General features: G+C 45.3%; 1 protein-coding gene across 1 annotated transcript in view; it reads left to right on the top strand.

Annotated features, from left to right (window-relative positions):
- LOC115082321 (collagen alpha-6(IV) chain-like) overlaps positions 1-22780 on the top strand; it is a 103121-nt gene that overhangs the window by 5787 nt on the left and 74554 nt on the right. Inside the window, exons 3-10 of the mRNA XM_029586555.1 lie at positions 3016-3132; positions 4483-4551; positions 13284-13319; positions 14747-14809; positions 17766-17801; positions 18216-18257; positions 18657-18749; positions 22545-22598. Of these exons, the coding sequence (XP_029442415.1) occupies positions 3016-3132; positions 4483-4551; positions 13284-13319; positions 14747-14809; positions 17766-17801; positions 18216-18257; positions 18657-18749; positions 22545-22598 (510 nt within the window). The remainder of the gene's footprint in view (positions 1-3015; positions 3133-4482; positions 4552-13283; positions 13320-14746; positions 14810-17765; positions 17802-18215; positions 18258-18656; positions 18750-22544; positions 22599-22780) is intronic.

Here is a 22780-nt window from a genome sequence, read left to right as displayed (position 1 = left end):
TATCTCCCAAATCTCCTGCGTCAAGACCCTATATTTTTGAATCAAGCAGATTGCTTTTGTCTTGCGGCCTGGCTTTTGAGAGGAGGCAGTTGAGAAAGAAGGATTATCTGGAGGATGTCATTTCTACACTGTTACGAGCTCGGAAGCCCTCCACTTCAATGGCATATATTCAAGTGTGAAGGGTCTTCGGAGTCGGTGCAAGACACAGAATGCGGACCCTCGTCGAGACTCTGTGACCATGATCCTCTCTTTCTTGCAGAATGATCTTACGAAGGGCCTATCGTTCAACTCTTAGGGGGGTTCAAGTGGTGATTGGGATGCTTGAGAGGGCAAGGTTCATGGCTCTTCCCTTGCGGCTCATCTGGATGTGATACATTTTCTTTGGGGAGTGAAGCATTTTCATCCTCCTGTCCATCGGATGTGTCCTTCATGGAGTGTGAATCTGCGCTCTTTGAACCGCTTAAGAGAGCCACCTTGAAGGATCTGAAGCTGAAAGCGGTTTTCTTGGTAGCAATCTGTTCCGCCAGAAGGATCTCGGAGCTGCAGGCTCCAACTTGGGAATCTCCTTGCGAACGGACCTGTCCTTTCTTCAGAAGGAAGTGTCTTCTTTTCATCTCAGGAGGAAACAACAGAAGAATAGATGCCAGATGTCTTTGAACTCCAAGTCTGAAAAAGCTGGGAGCTCTACAGACTGTCTAAGATGAAAAGAAATGGACCCAAGAAGCAAAGAGGAAGGTGATCTATGATACGTTCAAAGACATCTGGCATCTATTCTTCTGTTTCCTCCATGCTATCATAGATCGCCTTCCTCTTTACTTCTTGGGTTCATTTCTTTTCATCTCAGTCAGTCTGTAGAGCTCCCAGCCTTTTCAGGCTTGGAGTTCAATTCTCCTCATGCCAGGGATTTAAAGCACCTGGACATGAGAAGAGTTTTATTGCACTATTTGGAGATTACCAACAGTTTCCGATTGTTGGATCATCTTTTTGTATTGTGGCATGGCGCTAACAAGGGGCAGAAGTCTTCTAAAGCTACAATATTGCGTTGGTTGAAGAAGGCGATTGGCTCTACATATGTATCTCAAGGTCGCCCTGTCCCGGAGGTATTAAAGGCCCATTCCACACATTCGCAAGTGATCTTCTGGGCAGAATGTCCTGGGCAGAATGCCCAGGATGTTTTGGGCAGAATTCGCAGGGCGGCTACTTGGAAATCTCTATACACCTTTGCCAGGCATGACTACCTAGATGTTCAGGAACCGGAGTTTGCCATTTTGGTGATCGGGTTATTCAAGCGGGACTCTCGCAGTCCTACCCTGTCTAGGGAAGCTTTGGTGCATCCCAGTAGTCTGGACTGATCAGGATACATACAGGGAAAGGAAATTTGGTTCTTACCTGCTAATTTTTGTTCCCTAGATCAGTCTAGATGCCCACCCACTGCAGAGATTGTGTTTACTGGGTTCGGGTGTAACTAAGAGTCCGTTCGTCTAATATTTTCTTCTTGCCTGTCTGATCTAGGGCATGCAGTCCTGCAGTCTTTAGCCGCCGAATTCAGTTGGTTTTTTGTCCTTCATCCTCTACTCGTGGGGTTGGGGGATACTGTTCTTAAGTTCTTGATTGGTTATTCAATTGTGGTTTTTCTGCTTGGGTACTGATCAATACTGAAGAGAAGCAGGTGGCACACCAGATTAAGAGGGGGTGCTCTCAAAGTTTTTCTCTCTCTCCATCTGCTGGAAGGGAGGCAAAACCCAGGAGTCTGGACTGATCTGTGGTACTACAGGAACAAAAAATTAGCAGGTAAGAACCAATTTTCCTTTATATTAACTGGCAATTAGTACATACATTTGCAGGAGAGATAGTGATGGATGTGTTAGGATGTTCTCATAGTGGAAAATTAAAATATTATCCTTGAAGAGGTTTGGGAATAGAAAGATTGGATTTAGGCCAACTGTACAGAGCTCCAGTAGAGGATGTAGCTGCATATACTATTCTGTGGGTTTCCCAAATCATTAAAAAAAAAGTTTATGATGTTAACAGCTATAGTACTTTCATTTTTTTTCACTGGAGCAAAAAAATAAAGTTTTTAAATTACTTCTGTTACCTACCAACATGTAATGAAGTTAAGGATCAGCTGGCCCACCCAATCTGCTCCATTGGGCTGACACTGTGATTTACTGGTTAGACCAGTGGTTCTCAACCAGTCCGCTCGTGCCCCCTAGCTATTCTGGCTTTCAGGATATATATACAATGAGTATGTATGAGACAGATTTGCAAGCATTGCCTCCATGGTATGAAAATGACTCTCATGCATATTTATTGTTATGCATCCTGAAATCCAGGCCAGCTAAGGGCTCCTCCCGAACCAGCTTGAGAAACACTGGGGTAGATCACAGAAATCGGAAGAACTCTGGTTCAGTTCACAGCACAACTGTTCAATTTGACCTGGAGCAAGTAATTTAGCTTTCCTCTGCTCAAGCATAGGTTATGAACTCCTTGAAGTCAGGGCACTGTGTGGTTTAATTTGTATGGATCCAACCGGTCAAATACAGTCTTTTGTCCCATGACATAATACTCTTCTAAAAACTGTGATGGCGTGGGGAACAGAAAAGAGAGTAACATGTGGTCCATTTGCTTGAAGACGGGATTGTACTAAACATTTTCTGCATTGACTCCAAGATACGTTATTTAGGCCAGCAGAGCTCTAGTGTGTTGTAAAAATGACAATTGACCCCTCTAGGTTGGAGAAGTAAACCATGGATCTTTGGAGGAGACCATTTTGACCACTTTGATGCCCGTAAATGTTAGTATTTGAAAAAGAACTGAGGATTAAGCGTATGGGTAAAACATTTACCTCTTTCCTGAACGTGGACAGGTGTCTAGTAAAAAGCAGAGCAGTAGCCATGAGCTTGAAACTTCCTTTGCTTATTGCAATTCTGGAACTTGTCATGGATTGCAGAAAGAGTACTTCAGTAAACTCTGGTTTAGACATATTAAAATATTTTGCTTTCCACTTTTGAACAGGGCCACACCGGTCAGCCTGGCACAAGAGGCCTGCCAGGTCTAGATGGTTGCAACGGTACCATTGGAGATCCTGGAATTTCTGGCAAAGACGGCTTCCCTGGAGCATCTGGATCACCTGTAGGTCATGTTTGTGTTGCTGTATCCAAACTGCACAGCTTATTACGAGCTATATAGAAATAAGTACATTTTCCCAAACCTGCAAGCTTGTCCTGCCTAGAGAGTTTCCCAGTGGTTCATTTAGAGTGGGAATTACAATATAATAATGTTTTTAAATACAATAGAATCATATGGAGCAACTTTTAACTTTAAAAACCACATCATGCATTGGTACAACAGGGGGAAAATAAGGATTTAATGTTGTGGTGTTTTATATCATTTTAAAGGGTAATTTTAAGACTATGCACATAAATGCAAAGTCTGCAGATTTTACCTGTGGACTTTGCACAAATTATCAAGCTGAAAGTCTATGCATGCTTTCACTTTCAAAAATTGCCCCAAGACAAGTAAGTATCTGCATGCATGTACCTCTGCTAATTTGTGCAGTTTTGTTCATGACAAAACATATGCGCATACTTTTGAAATCGCCAAAGAATGTGCATACTGTACGTCCAAGCCCCGCCCCTGAGGAACGCTTCCCCCTACTGTGGATGAAAGTACAGACATAGAGGCTCTACACGCACACATGGACCCATATGTAGGATGAGCAATTTTCTAAAAGCCCGTTTCCTTGGGTAAAACACCGTTTCACTCCCAGAAATGGCTTTTAAAAATGATCCTCTCTGTGACCAACATATGCTGAGGCCCTGCATTTTAAGTGCATAAATGTACCTGGTATTCAACTGGATTCAGGCAGCTTAAGCTTTCTGCTGAAAATGTAGACATCTAAAACTGTGGCCCCCTAAGTTTAGGCCTACAGTTCCTTTGCCTAGATTTAGGTTCCTGCTGAAATCAGTGCTACCTGCCTGACTTGTGTTCCCTGCCCTAATTCATCCCCTGTAGCTGCCCACATTTTAGGCGTTTAAATTTGGTTGCCTTCTGAAAACAGGCTTCTAAATTTAAGTGCTTGGTCCTAGTCAGCTCTGATCGGGGGCCGATATAGGCATCTAATTCCAAAGGTTGGGGGTCTAATAAATAGCACCATGAGATATTTCCTTTCACCTGCACTGTTTTGTCTATAGGAGAATAATTTGTAATTCAAAATACAGCACTTTATATGATGATGGAACTCTACTTTTTTTTTTATGAAGCAGACCTGTTCCAATCCATTAATTGTGCTTTGAAGCAATCAGCCAACTGACCTGAACAGTGGAAAGATGCAGCATTAGATGATGTGACTATATTTCTTAATGTTCTGGGCAAAGGAAGCCTTCAGTTCTCCCAATATTGGAATAAGAAATCCTAAGATGAGATAACATTGGGTGTTGGCCATGCAGATTCTTGTTGATACATATTTTGTTTGGAACACAGGGTCGTACAGGTTTCAAGGGGCAAAAAGGAGAACCTGCCAGTGCTCTGGGTGGTATCAAAGGGTCGAAGGTAAGCATTTACACAATAATATACGAAGAGGACAATATATTATCCTGTATGATACACCCTAAGACCCGGGGGGTCTGTGAGCCATGTGGCTCTTTACTGCATTGTTCTGGAAGCCCCAAGCCTCTGGGCTGGACTTTTAGCTCGTCTCTTTTTTCTGCCCGCATCCACCTTTGCTTCCTCTTTTTATTCTGTTAGTGGAAGAGGGGCCAATTCCGGTCCTTCAGAGCCACAAACAGGCCTGGTTTTCAGGATATCCACAATGAATATGCATGAGAGCATTGACTGCCTGCCTCCATTGTATGCAGATCTATCTCATGCATATTCATTGTGGATATCCTGAAAACCAGGCCTGTTTGTGGCTCTTTATTTCTTTATATATTACCTACTGTATATGATCAAATTTAGGTCTGATTTTAGGAATTAACCTTGATTGCTGGAATGCCATCAGGTTGCAAGTAGAGTCATAACTAGAAGTTATGTTTCCATCGAGATTATTAAACAACTTACTAGAAGAGTCTCCATCCAGACTGACAGGCCGATACAGTATCGATGCGTAAAAAAAAAGTGCAGCAGAGCCGGGCACCCGCACGTTTGACACACGCACATTTTAGTTTGCAAGCCGCTCGATTCAGTATTCAAATTAGACACAAATCCAAGCGTGCGGCAAAGGAGCGTCAAAAGTGCGTCTATGAAGCGGTAGGCATTTGCAATTCATTTTACTGTATAGAGCGGTATATAGGGCCTATACAGTATCCAGGGTGCGCTGGCGCCATACATGTCATTTCAAATGTGATTTCAAATGTCATTCCAGCAAGTAAGTGGATGGTTCTTTTCTACAGACCCCGCATGGACACCGGGGCCGCTGCCCTGAGCATCCGGACATCCTTGATCGGAGGCCACCCCCAACCTTCCACGTCTGAGCGCTTAAGGACGTGCAAAGACGTCCGGGCGTCTGTGAAGGTCGGGGCCTCTGAGCATGGACACCCCGGAAAGAGACGGGAACGCTGCCTTACAAACGTCCATGGCCGCTGCCTTGAGTGCCCGGCCAGTCGTCCAAGGTCGTGGCTTCCGTTCATGAACGTTCCCGCTTCTTTCCGGGCGTCCATGATCGGAGGGGAGGCCCCGCTGCCTTACAACTTCCATAGCTGCCTTGAGCGTCCTGCCGGACATCCAAGGTCGGGACCTCCGACCATGGACATGCAAGGACGTCCGGGTGTCTGTGAAGGTCGGGGCCTCCAAGCATGGACACCCGGAAAGAGATGGGAATGCTGCCTTCCAAACGTCCATGGCCGCTACCTTGAGTACCCGGCCGGACATCCAAGGTCAGGGGCTCCGAGCATGGATGTGCAAGGACGTCCAGGCATCTGTGAAGGTCGAGGCCTCCGAGCATGGATGCCCGGAAAGAGATGGGAACACTGCCTTCCAAACGTCCATGGCTGTGCCTTGAGCGCCCGGCCGGACGTCCAAGGTTGTGGCTTCCATTCATGGACGTTCCCGCTTCTCTCCGGTTGGCTGGGTTCTCCATGCTGCTGGGCTCCCCTGTTGGCCTCTCCAATCTGCCTTGTAGAATTCGCTTGCCGAGCATTTCTCATTCTGCTTCTCAACCGAATGAAAAAGATCGCCAGAGCCAATATATGCATGTTTTCCATGACGCTGTCTGGTCCGAAGCTGACTGAACACCACACTAACGCCAGGGTCAGAGTAGGCGGTAAATATAGAGGTTAAAGATGCGGTAAATAAGCTGGTTAAAAACGCGATAATTTGGGCGCGCGTTACTGTATCGGGGGGAAAGCTAATCCGATCATTAACATATATACATGCGGTGGTCTGAAATGGATGCGCGTCTTTTTCGGCAAGCGCTAAGGACGCGTAAAAGCCGATACTGAATCGCGCGTCCAAAGTGGGTTAGAAACCGCGCAACCGCGGCCGCGCTTTACTGTATCAGCCCGTGAGATGGCCCCTTGCGTGGTGCACTCTCAGCTTTTTTGTGCAGTCTAATTTAATTTAATGTACATCTTATTATTTTAATAATCAGAGATTAAAAACCCACTCAATGCAGATCAAAGTAAGTTACTGAAAATAGTACCCACGATGATTTCCATCCTAGATCAACAGCTTAAATCTCATTTAAACATCAGAGTTCCCTACAGTCACCCATTCATTAGGCAATAAGAGAACTCCCCGGCAATAAGCTGGTTATCGACTGTTTTTTCACCCAAATTTTTACCAACTTGCTGAGTTCTGTGTCCAAGCTAAAAGATTGTTTGACATTTTCCTGACAGCAGCTCTCCATGGATGAGAAGTTTTGAATTCAGATTTTGAATTTTTCTTCCACCTTCTATCCATTCTGAAGCCTTTGGTAATACTGCTGGTCTGTCTGCTAAGGGAGTTTTTCATATGGCCCCATACTCCACAGTCCAAGGTAGCTTGCTTGGGCTGCATGCAAATGTAAAAAAAGAATAATTGCAAAATATGGAATATGGTTTAATTTATAGCATTGAATGCCAGCAGGCATCAGCATTTTTAGATATAGTAAGGTGCGCCGAAGCTGCCGCAGGTTTGTGCGCGGAATTACGCATGTTTGTACCTGTGTTTTCCCGCGCAAAGCCCTATATTCATTGCAAGAGGCCTTTGTTTAGTTTCTTGACATGAAAGTTGTTGGGTCTTTAAAATAGCTCCATGAATCTGTTCAGCATAGTAATCTTTTTTAGCTTTATTGCTTAGTGTTCAGTATTTTGTGAGACAGGAGTTATATTTTCCTAGCAATTCAGGAGAACGACATTTTCTCCATTGTTTCTCTAGTTTCCTAAGGCTCTGTTTTGGGGTTCTTAGTTCATCATTGTACCAGGGTTTCTTTTGTTTGGAGTTGCTATTATCTTTGTTGATGATTTTTGTCTGAACTAGGCTTAAGTTTTCAACTATGTCATTGACTATGTTGTCCCAGGAGTCAGAAGCTGTTGAGGTGTTGGTTAGATTTAGTTCTGGTATCTTAGTTTCTATTGCTTCCACTAGTACTTCTATATCTGTCTTTTTTCTGAAGGTAAATGTATGCTTATTATCCATTCTCTTACATATTTGGTTGTTGAGGGCTATTTCCGCTTTTATTAATTGGTGAACAGATCATGGTACTATCGTATGCGAGGTATTGATTATGCAGTTACTTGAGTTAGCAAATATTAGGTCTAGTGTGTGGCCCACTTTGAGCATTGCATTCGAGATGACCATTCCATGGCTTCCATTGCTTCTAGAAACATTTCACATGCTAAGGATCTTGGTGATTTGTCTACCTGTAGGTTAAAATCTCCTACAATTATTGTAGATTCTGGAGAAGGAAATACCTTGGTGAATAATTATATTGGTGGTGAGCAATCTTTTTAAAGTATGCCTGGAGGGCAATAGACGTGACCTCTGTTTAGCTGATGAGATTTTAGTATTGCCATTTCATAGGGTGGGACAATGTCTACTTTGCAGTGTGCTAGTTTCAGATCTTTTTTTAATGATTAGTAATAAACCCCCATCTTTTCATTTCGGTCTAGATATGTGAACTACCTCATAGTTAGGGTGGCAGATTTGATTTAGGATTACATTATCTTTGTCTGCCAGCCAGATTTCAGTTATGCCAAAGATGGTGGGCTGTAAATCTTCTAGTAAGCCATTGATCAGAGGGAATTGTTTTGAGATAGATTGGACATTTAACAGTAGCAGAGTGAATTAAGCAGCAGGAGATAGTGGCTGGGTTAGTACTTATCGTTGGGAAGATTAAGGTTACTGGCCTTCTTTGTTTCATGCTGGTAGTTCTCCTTAGTTCTCCTTATATGCCATGTCCACAAATGGGCTCAATGTAGTACAGCTGGTCCATGGTTGTAGTGGTCAGTGTTGGGATATTTGAGATGATCGCTGAAGTAGTGAAGCAAGCTAGTAATGCCACTCAGGCGCGCACAAAGGGGCAGGCCTCTTTGTTGTGCGCCTTCATGTGCATGCCAAGGGCGCGTGCACACTGGCACAAGCGCCTTCGGCGTCACCATGGCCTTGATGAAGTCGGGGGAGGTAGGCGGTTGGAGGCAGAGTCTTGAGATTCTCTCCTCTCGCTGGTGATTCCGGGGGAAGGGAATGCTTTCAGCGCGACTCGGGCGCTGCGGCGGTGCTGGAAGGTTGCCCCCGAAGCTGTCCCCACTGCTGCCCGATGGTCCCTGCTCCCTTACCAGAGGTCCCGTTCGGCATCGGCGGTCCCTTAATGACGTCGGGGGGAACCGCTCTGCGGCTGTGCTGGTTAGCCTGTTATACATAACCAGCTAACTAGCGGGCGATGTTCCCTCCAAGGAGTGACAAGGTGTGTGCAAATTGTTTTTCATGTGAGCAACAATTTTTTTTTTAAACTGACAGTTTTTGATCGCCGGTATTAGCATTTCATTTCTGTATATAGCAAAAAGAAAATAAGCATGTGAGCTCCGAAATGTATGAGCGATCACGCACGTGCTCAGCTTAGAAGGAGCTCTGCTAGCAGGGTTTATTCAGCGGCTACCTTAAGGTTAGCCAGTTATGTATGATTGGCAACGTTAGGGCAGCCCTACGGCCCAACCAGAGTTAACCGCAGAAGGTAACCGCTAACTCTGTTCCTCCCCAGAATGTCTCCTGCCTGCCCCTGCAACGCCCCCATCTCAGCCGGCTAGAAATTAGCTGAATAAGGGCTGAATATAGCCGGGTGAGCTATTTAGACAGATAACTATTACGTTATCCATCTAAATGGCTTTGGCATATAGGCCTCCTTGTGCAGGAATGCTGCCTCAGTCAGTTACTGTTGGTAGGTAGACACAGTATATGGCTGTGCTACAGCACTATTTTTGGCTCCAGAGAGAGAAATGATAGGTTATGGAGTGGCAGAGTAAAAACTGTGCACCGGAGCTGTATCTCCGACTCCTGAACATTCCAGCGGGGATTTCCTAGGAAATCATGAGGCAATGAACAGGTTAGATAAGGAGGATTGGCGAGACCGTAACTAAAGGGATACTGAACAGGAACATGAAACAGTTGGTGGAGGGTTTTTTTCACATGTGGTGCAGCCTTTTACTGTCACTGAATTTTTTTTTTAATCTGTTTTTAATCTATGATGATTAGCCAGCTATATTTCAGCCTGTCCACCATGTTGTAAACTAGTGTCTGGAAAACCCAGAAGTGTTCTAAGTACACTGGTTATGTTTATCCTCTTTTGTATTTATCTTGGCGTATTTGCTTGCATGAGGCCTTGAAGTGCTTTGAAGAGGTCACGGAATTTGCCTGGAATAGACGTAAAACTTGCAGGCCATGTTTAAGTTAAGGTTGGTGAGTCAGCTGCGACTGGGTGCAGGTACTCATCACCATTCGAAAGCTTCCTGAACTGTCAGGCAGTTTCTCAGTCCAGTTCTGGAATATTTGACTAACGAAAGTGCATGAAATAGATTTGCCCACGCTGGGTCTCCAAAGAAAAAACTGCTTGGAAACCACTGGACTAGACTTAAGCGTGGTCAACTCGCTCTTGGTTTTACTAGCATGTACTAGCATTTTCCACTGGACTCCTCCTAAATAGTTTACTGCCTCCAAAGTCTATCAAGTGGGAATTTAAACAAAAATAAAATTCTCGCATTTTCTCATCAACTTTCTTCTCTTTGCTTTTTTGTATGTTAACATTTGAAAATCTGATCTGGTTCAGCTCTTCAACCCTAAAATGTTATTGAATCTTATTATTTTACACATATATTAGTCCTGGGGGAATTCCCCCCTGCGCAGAACAAAGCAGAGGAGATCCCACCATGCCACGAACGGAGTGTGCTCAGCTCGCAGTGAAGATAAAGGCCCCGGAGTGTGAGAGAGGGGAGGGGGGAGGGTGAGAGAGTGCAGGAGGGTGTGAGAGAGAGCATGGGAGGTAAGAGAGCGGGGGGTAGGGGATGCTTGAGTGTGGGTTTCAGAGAGAAGGAGCCTATATGAGGAGATTGGGAAGGAGTGTGTATGTATGTGTGAGAGATTGGGAGCTCGTGTGTGTGTGAGGGTGCTAGCCTGTGTGAAGGGATTGTGTATGTGTGTGAGAGAGCCTGTGTGAAGGGGTGCGTGAGAGAGACATATAGGTAGCCTGTGTGAGGATGTATGTGTGAGAGAGAAAGGGAACTTGTCTGGGTGTGTATGCAAGAGAGAGGGCCCTGTATGAGGGGCTGTGTGTATAAGAGAGTGAGGGAGTCTGTATGAGGAGATGTGTGTGTGTGCAAGAGAGCGAGGGAGCCTGTACGAGGGTGTGTGTATGTGTACTAGAGAGAAGGGAGCGTGTGCGTGAGAGAGGGAGGGACAGAGGGAGCCTGTGTGAGGGGCAGTACTGAGAACGGGGTCAAACTCTGGGACTGGCGATAGAGTGGAAGGGGTTGAGCCTAGAGGTGGAGGGGAGAGATACTGGCAGGTGGAGGAGTTGGGGCCTGAGAGGGCAAAGTGGCCAGGGGAGTAGGGAGAGCGAGTGGAAGGGACACTCTTACAGTGAATTTCTAGGGAAATTCTGCTCAAAATATTTAAAATTCTGCATCTTTAAGTAATAACTTTTTTCTGTATTAATTTAAAATGTAATTACTTAAAGGCTGTCATGTAAATTGTGGTGTTTTGACCAATATAAAGTCTGCAGAATTTTGCAAAATTTTAAGTTTTGTGCACAGAATTTAAAAAAACTTTTGTACAGAATTCCCCCAGGAGTAATATACACTATGTATGTATACATACATTTATTTATTTGGTTTAACTTATGTTTATAAAGTGTCAGAGTGTTTGCTGAGTCTTCTGTTAATCTGCACAGTTGGCCTTGTTTTTGAGCACTAGAACTGTCAATATTGGTCTCCTTACTTCCTCATTCCTTCCTTTTATATCTTCCTTTCGAGATATGAAGTCACTTTCGAGACTTCAGATCGGTTCTCCAAGCCATTCTGTTTTCTAAGATTGACTACTGCAATTCTCTTCTGCTTGGTCTCCCCTCCTTCTCCACCAAACCACTCCAAATGCTCCAGAATGTGGCCGCAAGAATCCTTACTAAGAAGAGAGCATATCACACCCATCCTCAGAGATCTGCATTGGCTGCCTATAAGCTTTAGTGTCATGCATAAAGCCCTGTCTATTATTCACAAAACTATTCACCACCAGGCACCCTTAGACTTGCAACTTCCACTCAGGCTCCACACATCCTCCAGACCTATCAGGGAAGTATACAAAGGATCTCTACACGCCGCCCCCACTAAATTCACCCAGCTAACAACCACTAGAGAACGGGCCTTCTCGACAGCGGGACCTAGCATATGGAATGCCATCCCCCCCGGAGCTCAGACAGGAACCTTGTTTGCGGACATTCAAGAAAAAGCTCAAGACCTGGCTATTTCGTAAAGCCTTCCTTTACTAAACCAACACCAGCTAGGTTATAGAACAGATCGTGGATATTAGACTGGTAACTAGACAATCTTCAGCAAAGTCACTATTACAGCACCGTTATTGTTACTGAGTTACTCTTTCCGCTGCTAGCGTCTTCTTCTCCCTACCCCAGTACCCCTGTTTTATTGTAACTTTCCTGCAACTTGTTTTTTGTTAAGGTTTCTTGTCACACTGTTCATTGTAAACCGATCTGATATGATATTTTTCATGAAGGTCGGTATAAAATAAATAAATAATAAAAATACCTTTAGGGATGTTTGAGAATGAAATCCACCATAAGAGTAACCTGATGGCTATGCAATTGCTCTCTTTGCTATATATGTTTTTAATTTGCATTTCTTGGGTGCAAGACTGGGATCTTCCTCTATGCATTTAAGTGTTAAGTTTTTCTCCCTTGATGGATGATTTAATTCATCTTTTAGTTTCATTTCCGGTTGCTTACCTGGAAGCATTTCTTGGTCAAGCAGGTGGTGTAGTGGTCCCAGTCCAGCAGTGTCTTCCTTTCCCCTCCGTACTCATCTGACTGCAACCCAATCAGCACAGTCCTTTGCCTTCTCTTCTTTAGATTGCCGGAATTACATTTTGAACCCACAGAGTCTCAGTCCAAAGGTTTATTTAAAAAATTAGAAACTTTTATTCTTCTGGGGTTACCAGCAGTCAAGAACACAAGAATAAAAATCACCAAAAGGATGAATGAAGGGAATCACAATAGAGATTAGCAGCAAGAAAGCAAATACACTTTTACATTTCCTCTTTTATAGGATCCAGATCTTAATCCAGTGCCTTAGACCTTCTTCAAACAAAGTATTATCAGCATTCACTCGTCTTCCCAAAATCCTTACACTTGGCAAGTTTCTTTGCCATTTCCACAAGAGTTGTGGCGCCATAGTCTATCACCTAGGACAGGTGCTTAGTAGTGGTGCTGGCGTTTCCATGACAACATAACCCGGCTGGCCAGTGCAACGAGTGGACCCACCAGGACTCAACTCAGGGACTCCTAATGTCCGGAATCAGCTCCATTCAGAAGGAGCCCACTCCCACCAGCTTATATTGAGAAAGGACACACGGCTAAAAGAGGTTTTCTTAAAGAGACAGCATGCCATGCTCTGTGTGTACCGAAGAAAATCTCTTCTAGCCAAAGGCAGAGCTTAAGTGACAAATACTGGGTCAAATAAAGGGCAAGTTTCTAGTGGCTGGGACCAGATTTAGGGCCTGGGCCACACATAATTGATGAAGGCTTCATAACGTTTTGTGAAAATCATGTGGTAAACCTTTCTGTAATATTATTATAAATTGCATTTTAGGGCGAGAATGGGCGGCTTGGATTGGAAGGGAGCCCTGTAAGTTGTATTTATGTTTACCTCTTTTCATTGTTACTGGAAACAGCTGCAATTCTTTCGTGCTCTGTATGTAATTACTTAGCTATGCTGATTGCAAACATGTTCTGTCAGCACGCTGCGAGAGGAGCAGGAGATTTATAGCAGCGCTGCAGTCTAACCGCCAGCAAAATGTTGACCACAATGATATGTGTGTTGCAGGTGTACTCTGCAAACATACAAAAAAGAAGAAAAAGTAACTTTTTTAAGGGAGGGGAGGGGGAAAGGTTGTGCAGTAATCGTGGCGCTTTCTCCGAAGTGGCACGCTCTTGGATGTCTTCTGGCTTCCTGGCGTCCTGTGGGGTTTCTGCTCCCTGAGAATCCGGGCAGAGGGGGGATTTGGCGTGTCCGCTGGGGCAGTGAGTTTTGCAGGTCCTGGCTCCTATGAAGCCCATGATTCGGGAGGAGAAAAGACCTTTCCTTAATTCTTTTTCTGGCTAGGTGGAGAGGGTTTCAGCATAGGACATACAGGGTTGTCACTGCAGCTTTTTGAGGGGCCAAGGTAGTAAGCTGTGCATTAAAAACTGGTGCTAAAGTTCAACTCACAGCTTCTGAACGCACAAACTTAAAAAAAAAATTGTGAACACCCGATGCGGTAAGCTAATGGTATGCTAATGAGTGGGAGCTGAAAAAGGGCATTAAAAAATGTTAAAAATATTGATTTTTGCACATAAAACCATCTTTCTGTGCAGAAAATGCAGTTTAGATGCACAAATCATGTTTTCTGTGCGTGAATCCTGAGTACGGGTCCCAGCACCAGAACTCTAGCTTCTGCCCTGAGGCAAACACTAGCCCTGGAAACTTCACACCACCTCAGCCTAGGAGTTAAGTTGCCAGCGCTAAGAAAGCTCATGGTAAAGCCAGCAGGCCTCATCATAGGAGGGTGCTAACCTGTACACACATTGTTGGGTGCACATTTTTTTGTGCAAAGAACTCCTTGCTGCAGCCAGAATAAAATCTGAGCACAAAAAAATGTGCACCCAGCTGCAGGTCAAACCGCACTCTGCCGCGTGCACCTCATTACGTTAACCTCTGGGTTAGGTAGGTTAAACGTCTGTTTTAAGCACTGCGCACGGTGGTCCCTGAATTTCACTTACAGTACTCAAGCATTAAGCACAGTTATCAGGTGCCAAGAATATTCTCCGCTGTTCAACATTTCCTTCCCTTTTTTTGATCTCACATGCTCTTAAGTAAAATAAGCAATCAGCCACATGGTTCCTCAGCAAACTCCAACTTCTCACTGTTTACTTGGTGCCTGACTAGGAAGCCTAGAACTCGGGTTTGACGTGCTTATGTGTACTCTGACGTTCCGTGTCCTGGCATTTTGTCCGGGGGGCGTTCAGGGACAGAAGGTCACGTTCTCCCTCATTAATGAACCTTTTCCTTTGTAGGGCCTGCGAGGTTTCCCAGGGCGAGAGGGCGCTGCAGGAAGCAGGGGGCTGCCGGGCTTGCAGGTAAGTGAAGCATCCGGCTGCTGCCCCCTTTCCCACCACGAGTGTCGGGCCAAGCAGGGCCTCCCACCCCCCATGGAAGAGGAGCTGTTCCCCAGGTCACTTCCTTTCAAAGGTGCCGGGAGCGGCTCTGCTGTGAAAGCATTCAGTCACCCCTGCTACTTGGTGTGTGTAACCTTCCTGAGAGAATTTCCATGTCAGAAAAAATAAACCTTCAAACTGGAGCTCCACAGGGATCAGCCCTATCTGCCACACTATTCAACATATACTTGCTGCCGTTATGTCACCTGCTAGCTGGTCTGGGCATCTCACATTACATATACGCTGATGATATCCAATTAATAATACCCATCGATGACACAATTGAAAAAACATTAAACATAGCAAACATGTATCTAGATATCATCAAACAGCTGCTAAACCAGATGGAATTAGCTATTAATATAGAGAAAATAGAATTCCTACACTTAGAACGAAAAAATATAGAGATCATTCAAAACCCAATCACACTCCGAAACAACCAAAAAATAGAATTAGCAGAGAAAGTAAGAAACCTCAGAGTGATAATTGACACAGAGCTAAGCATGAAACAACACATATCTTTAAAAGTAAAGGAAGTTTACGCCAAACTCATGATTCTTAGAAGACTAAAACCACTACTAACAACCACCAACTTTTGATCAGTGTTGCAAGCTTTAATTTTTGCGAGCACTATTATTGTATTGCCCTACTACTATTTATTTATTTAAATACTTTTGATATACCGATACTCAAGACTAGCGTCTTATCGTACCAGTTTACATTGAAATTTACATTTACTAGGTTTACCATACACCACGATAAGACCACTTCCGATAGCACAAAACACTGCTGCAAGAATTCTGACTGGTAAAAGAGACCATATCACTGAAACCCTAGCCAAACTACACTGGTTACCCATTGAGCAAAGAATACAGTACAAAACACTGTGCACCATACACAAATTAATACATATCGAAAAAGCAGAATGGCTGAACACAGCCCTTCGTGTACACGTCCCTCACAGGAACCTGAGATCAGCAAACAAAGCTCTCCTAACTATTCCTTCAGTCAAAACAGCAAGACTAACCCAAGTAAGGAAAAGGGCGCCTTTAGAATTAAGATTACAAAGAGACATCAAAAACTTTAGAAAAAGTTTAAAAACCTGACTCTTTAAACAAGCTTATCACAAAGAGAATGGAGAACAGAACCCAGGGGAGTGTAGGATGCGGACAGTAGAACTCCCACACACATCACCCTAATCAATAAGAACATGAGAACAGGCCATACTGGGACAGACCAAGGGTCCAGCATCCTCTTTCCAACAGTGGCCAATCCAGGCCACAAGAACCTGGTATGTCTTTTATTTTTTTTTAATTTTTTGTTCACCACCAAAGGATAAGATACAATTATTAATCTATTCTTGTATTTAAAACTGATACAGATAGGAATGGACATGATTTATAACACTCACCAAATAATATTTATTATAGAACTGTTACCGTAACTTCATGGCACCTGTTTAATTGATATAATTTAATACATTTAGCAACATTAATTTATGTGCCTTATTGTAAACCGTTGTGACGGTATCTATCTTAACGACGGTATAGAAAAGACTTTAAATTAAATTAAATGTATAGTTTTTCAAATAAGGGAAAGTTCCAACCCCTCCCAGACTCTGCCTCTCCCCTGCGTGCGTGAAAGTGCGCGCATTAAGAGGGTCGATTTTAAAACGTCCGCGCTCGCCTCCATGTGTATGCGGTTCCTGGCGCGCTCACGTGGACGCGCCCATTTTATAACATGCACGCAGGGCTTTTAAAGTTTGAGCGCCAGTGTGTCTGCAGGTAATTTTACACGCGTATTGCTGCCATGTCTGTGAGTAAAGCACTAATTTACCTGCAAAGTCCCTATCAAAATTACCCTCCCACTGGCTAAAGGTGTCTGGGTTTTATGTGCAGATTTAACATTAACAACAACACGAATGGCTGCATATTAATTAAATTCCGCGTGGGCTGGCTTAGCAGGTCCAGGGCTTGCTCTAACTGGCAAGGTCACAGAAAGGTCACGCACTTCACGGAAAGTCAGAAGCTAGCAATTCTGTCATGGCCCATAAGGACTCATCCTGACATCCCCAGTCTGAGGCATGAAGATATGAAGGCGCCATGTTTCCCCATTTTACGTCCCCTCCTAACTAACTCTAGTCCAATTGTTGCAGCGACAGGACCGCAGCGACAGGACCTCAGGCGGCGCCGCCTCTGCACCAGGCCTCATGGGCCCTAAATCCATCCACCACTTGTTGCCGCTGCACAATGACGATGGGGAGATGAGATGGGCATCACGGTCCTCATCTGCCGCCATGTTTTATGGTTCTTTCAGGCCGATACAGTCCAGTGCTCCAGCGGAGCGCACTGTTACCCCGCGATTGGTCGCGCGTTTTGGACGCGCTAGCTTTACCCCTTATTCAGTAAGGGGTAATAGTGCGTCCAAAACGTGCGTCCAACCCCCCCCCCCCCCCGAACCTAATAGCGCCCGCAACATGCAAATGCATGTTGCAGGCGCTATTAGTTATTCCCGTGCGATACAGAAAGCAAAATGTGCAGCCAAGCCGCACATTTTACTTTCAGAAATTAGCGCCCCCCGGACCCACCCCTTTTTCTAAGCCCCAGGACATACGCGCATCCTGGGGCTTGCACGCGCTGCCAAGCCCCTATGCAAGACAGGCTTAACGCTCGTAACCCTTTGAAAATCTGCCCCCCATATATGCACGCGAAATGTATGTGCATACTTTTGATGTTTATTAGACCGTGATTACACAAGTAGAGGATACTGAATGCACGTATTTGCAAAGTTTTATGCATAGAACTCTTTTTGAAAATTCGCTCCTCGCCTGTTAAAGACAAACTGTACATATGATCATTTTTTTAATATATATCTATAGGGTCCCGCCGGCATTCCTGGTTTACCAGGTCCCAAGGTAAGTGCCTGCTATCCTGACTGTACATAAGTTTCATTTCTTTCCTTTTTCCCCTTTCACAGCAGTTTCTCCCTTCGTTAGTCAGAGCGCTGGCCCTAGATGGCTCTAAGGTCTTTTCCCATCGCTCTGTCAGTGGTGCTGTGTGGTTGACGAGGGGGGGGGGGGGGATGGTGGTCACTGAAGGGGCCTTGACTTCATGGCCGCACTCAAACCCTACCGGCCCCATCAGATGGGCGACTCGAGCAGCAGGACCAGCCTGGCCTGACAGCTCTGAATGTGGTGTCCTGTGTGTACGATCTGCTTATTCTTAACAACTGGAGTCCAGTTCTACTGCGTAAGAACAGCACATGGGATGATTTTAGTGTACTTTGTAATTAAACTATTGTTTATTTGTTTTGCTTTTTTTTTCTTCAGGGGAACATGGGACTAGGTTTCCAAGGGGAGAAAGGAGAGAAAGTAAGATTTTTTTTGTACCAACTCTCGTTTTTCAAATGTTTGTAATTTCAGTTCTTTACATTGCAATTACATTGTCAATTTTTTTTTTTTTTTTTTTGCAACATTATTCATCTTTGTAGTCTTGTATCAGAGATTTTCAGTAAGAGCTTTACAGTAAACAAATCTGATGTGGGACTAATTTTGGAAATAAAAAAATAAATACAATTTGGCAGGATACACAATGGCCTGAAGGCATGGGTTACGGTTACGATAAACCATCAGAGAACAACAGAACTCACTTCACAGCAGGCTTGGACAGATTATAAGCCCTGGCTTTTCAAAATGGTTTTATTTGTGTATTTAAAACTGGAGCCGCAGCTTGAAAGCTTTTTAATCTGCTCTTCTCTCCTTTTCTAAAAGGGAGACGTGGGCCTGCCCGGGAACCCGGGACCACCGTCCTCCTCCGGGACAGAAGAATTCATGGGAGTTCCGAAAGGAATCAAAGGAGAAAAGGTTTGTCAAGCTAATTATGCATCTAGCACACTGGCAGAGACACAAAGCAGCCTGTTATAAAGTTCCTCATTAGTCCCACGGAAATTGCTGGGGCCAACTTAACAGTGCGAGCGTGACTCTCCTTGATCTGATCTCCTTGATCTCCTTGATCAAGGAGATCAAGGAGATCTCCTTGATCTCCTTGATCAACTTCATCCACACCTATCCTCCAGACCCATCAGAAGCGCTTACAGAGGCACATTATTCGCCCCTCCAGCAACCATGTCCATGTCCATTCCTATCTGTATCATTACTAAGAAAAAGAGCACTCTCAACTGCAGGACCACACCATTGGAACGCTCTTCCCCCCTGACCTACGCCTCGAACCCAGTCTACCAGAGTTCAAAAAAAAGTTAAAAACCTGGCTCTTCAGGCAAGCGTTCCAATCTCCAGAATGTAGAGATCAAGGAGATCTCCTTGATCTCCTTGATCAACTTCGTCCACACCTATCCTCCAGACCCATCAGAAGCGCTTACAGAGGCACATTATTCGCCCCTCCAGCAACCATGTCCATGTCCATTCCTATCTGTATCATTACTAAGAAAAAGAGCACTCTCAACTGCAGGACCACACCATTGGAACGCTCTCCCCCCTGACCTACGCCTCGAACCCAGTCTACCAGAGTTCAAAAAAAAGTTAAAAACCTGGCTCTTCAGGCAAGCGTTCCAATCTCCAGAATGTAACTAAGCGCCGCATCCTGATTGAACTTGGGAATATTCTGTGTTACAGTTAATAATATGCAATTTTATGCAAAATTAAATTTCAATTTACCTTACGTTTAATTTAAGTTCAACATGCCATTGGCCTAATTTTAATTAAATTACGAAAATATTTAAGGATTTATTGTTATTGTTCAATGTTCTTTGTATTATGAATGTATTATATGTTGTTGTTCAATGTTCTTTGTAAAAAAACCCCGGTCTGACATCCCAGACCAGGGCTATCTTTTCGTTCCATGTAAACCGGACTGATTTGTATTGTATACAGGAATTCCGGTATATAAAAATTAAAAATAAATAAATAAATAAATAAATAAATAAATCTGATACCCACTGTGGACTGTCCCAGGGGCTGCATCTTATCCGTCAGATGGGTTCACCTGGGAGCATGGTGGCCAGTGTTTGGTCAGGGCTAGCCTCTTCGAGGTGGCACTACAGGCAGAAACAGCTTTTCTGCGTCCCGGGATTCTCACTTAAGGTCTTATCTTGTCTCAGCAAGGACTATTTTGCCTGGCTGGCGTCCATGGGAAAAGAGGAGGCTGACATAAACAGTTCTGTTCTGTGCCCTTTGGTTTGCAGAAGGGATGGGGTGGAAGCAACGGGTTCCCGGTGCGTGTTCTGGAAAAGGTGGGGGGTAGGGCATGGTGAGGGGCTCGATGGCTGCTGTGCGCTCGAATGCGCTAGCCCCTTTTCTGTAAAGCATGCCCACCTATTAAGCCCAGTTGCAGGAGAACGGTATCGCTGTTTTAAGGTGTGTACGGCTTTGCATTGTTTAATTTTATCTGACACCAAGAACAGTCGCAGTCCTCAAGGGAGGCCCAGGGGAAGACGTACCGGTGTCGTCAAAGTCCAATCTCCACACTTGAGGTTTGGTTCGAAACTAGAATTTATTGTAGATCCAAGACAGCAAACACAATCTAGTGATCCAACTCTTCAGAAACCTGAACAGCGAAATACAGCTCCCAGGAATCCACACAGGCAAACTCTTCTGCCCTCAACTTCCTTCTTTGAGACAGAGGGAGAGGGGAGAAAACAGCCTTAGCCTCAAGGCCTGGAGGGCAGCCATTTTGTCTGAAGAACCGATTTCTCAGGGATACTCATTCCATGGCACTTTCCTATCGAGGAGTTTCCACCCCTTAACCTCAGGGTTTTTCTGTCTCCGGGTGGCTTTTAGGAATCTCTGTGCAAGTGGTGAATTCAAACAACTTCTATCGCAGGCACCTCAGGAGCCCTCCCTACTCCTCAAGATGCCTGTGAAGGCCTCTACCCATAGGGGGAATGAATCTCGCTCTCTATCCAACCCTAACCACCTCGCCCCATCACTCAGCCTGCGGCGATGCCTATTGCATCCTCCTTTTACCCCTCCTTACAGACACACACAACTCGTTCAGCTCTAACTGCAGGAACCCTCTAGGTAGGGTTACATTTAGAATGGAGGACGGTATATAATGGGTTTCCTTCACCACCAGCGACATAGCTGTGAATGGTGGTGAAATGCTAAGCGCCATGGGTTTTGGAAACTTTGAAAGGCAATGTTAACGTTCAGGAACGTTCCACATTTGCACCGCACGCACCAGTGGTAACGTTTGCGTGTTCCCAAGCTCTAGATTCTCTCTCTTCTCTTCCACACTGAGCTACGATCTTGATGAGAGTTTATTCCCAATCCCGAAGTTCTGCTGACGGAGGCATCATAACTGCTACCTGTCATTGCATAGCAGGGGTGAAGGATTTTTTAAGCAATACTCCATTGATTACATACAACTGGAAGATTAAATAGTGTTCAACTGACTGACACCACGCCCCGCCATCTCGTATGAAACGTAGAAAAGCGGAATGTAAATCACATAAATCAATCCTGGTACAGGCGTTGCAAGATGCAGCAGAATAATAGTTGGTCTGTTCCATTGCATGCGGTGGGGGGGTAGCAGCTTTTCCCCATGGCAGTTAAAATTGAAAGGGTATTTTTTTTTTTTTTTATAATGCACCCTTCCTTCCTCTCCCTTTACCACTCATCCCTCCTCCCCTTCGCTCCCTTTACCTCTTCCCCCTCCCCCGCCCAACCTTCTGCCACTCAGTTTACCATGCCCCCCCCCCCCTGAAGTGACATAAGTGGCACTGCCTGCAGGCCACAGCTGGGCAGGAGGAGGTAGTGCCCGCTGGTAAGGGATCGGGAAGAAGACTGTGGCGTGGCCAGCGGGGAAAGCAAGACCGAGATGTCTCAGGTTGGAGGGAAGGATGGGGGGCACTGCTGTGACCAGGTGAGGAGTGGGCACACGGCAGTGCAGTGGGGGGGATATGATGGCCTGGCAGTGGCTTGGCAGGGATGGGGATATCAGAGGCTGCTGAACAGGCGGGGGCGCTGGCTTGGCTCACTCCAGGTCTCTCTCTCTCTCTCTCTCCCTCCCCCTCTCCTTCTCCTTCTCCCTCTCCCCCTCTCCCTCTCCCCCTCCCCCTCCCTCTCTCTCTCTCCCTCTCCCCCTCCCCCCCTCTCCCTCTCCCCCTCCCTCTCTCTCCCCCTCTCCTTCTCTCTCTCTCCCTCTCCCTCTCCTTCTCTCCCTCCCCCTCTCTCTCCTTCCCTCTCTCCCTCTCTCTCTCTCTCTCCCTCCCTCCCTCCCTCCCTCTCCCTCTCTCCCCCTCCCTCTCCCCCTCTCCTTCTCTCCCTCCCCCTCTCTCCTCCTCCTCTCTCCCTCTCTCCTCTCTCTCTCCTCCCTCCCTCCACCCATCCCTCTCCCCTCCATCCTTCTCGTTCCCTCCTCCCTCTCCTCTCATAGCTCTTCGTCTCTCCTCCCGTCTCACTCGTCGTCACACTGCCTCGTCCCTCGCTAAAACTCGTCCCTCTCCGTCACAATGAAGCCTTCCTCTCTACCCTCCTCCCTCTCCCTCTCTCGTCTCTCTCTCCCTCCCCTCCCTCCCTCTCTCTCTCTCTCTCTCTCTCTCTCTCTCTCTCTCTCTCCACGCTGGGATTCGTGTAGGGAGAGCTGTGGATTGATGTCTGCTTGATTTTGTGCTTTTACTGAATTTGTCCCCCTCGTTTTAGGGTGACTCAGGCCCTAGAGGTAACCCTGGATTTCAAGGCCCCGTCGGTTCTCCGGTAAGATCCATTCTCTTTTGGCTTCAGACATATTTTAGATCAGTTATGGAAGTGCAGTTTTTTTGGTTTTAATTTTAAACAGAGCCCTCATCCTTTTTCTGTCCTAACACATTTCAGGTGAAGAGGCGGGAATAATTTATTCCTGGGATAGTCAAATGATATTGGCAGAGTCCACAGGTTTT

The sequence above is a fragment of the Rhinatrema bivittatum genome, unplaced genomic scaffold (assembly GCF_901001135.1).
Source record: "Rhinatrema bivittatum unplaced genomic scaffold, aRhiBiv1.1, whole genome shotgun sequence".
Classification (NCBI taxonomy): Eukaryota; Metazoa; Chordata; class Amphibia; order Gymnophiona; family Rhinatrematidae; genus Rhinatrema; species Rhinatrema bivittatum.
The sequence above is the reverse complement of the archived record's forward strand: the minus strand, read 5'-3'. Positions and strand labels throughout refer to the sequence as shown.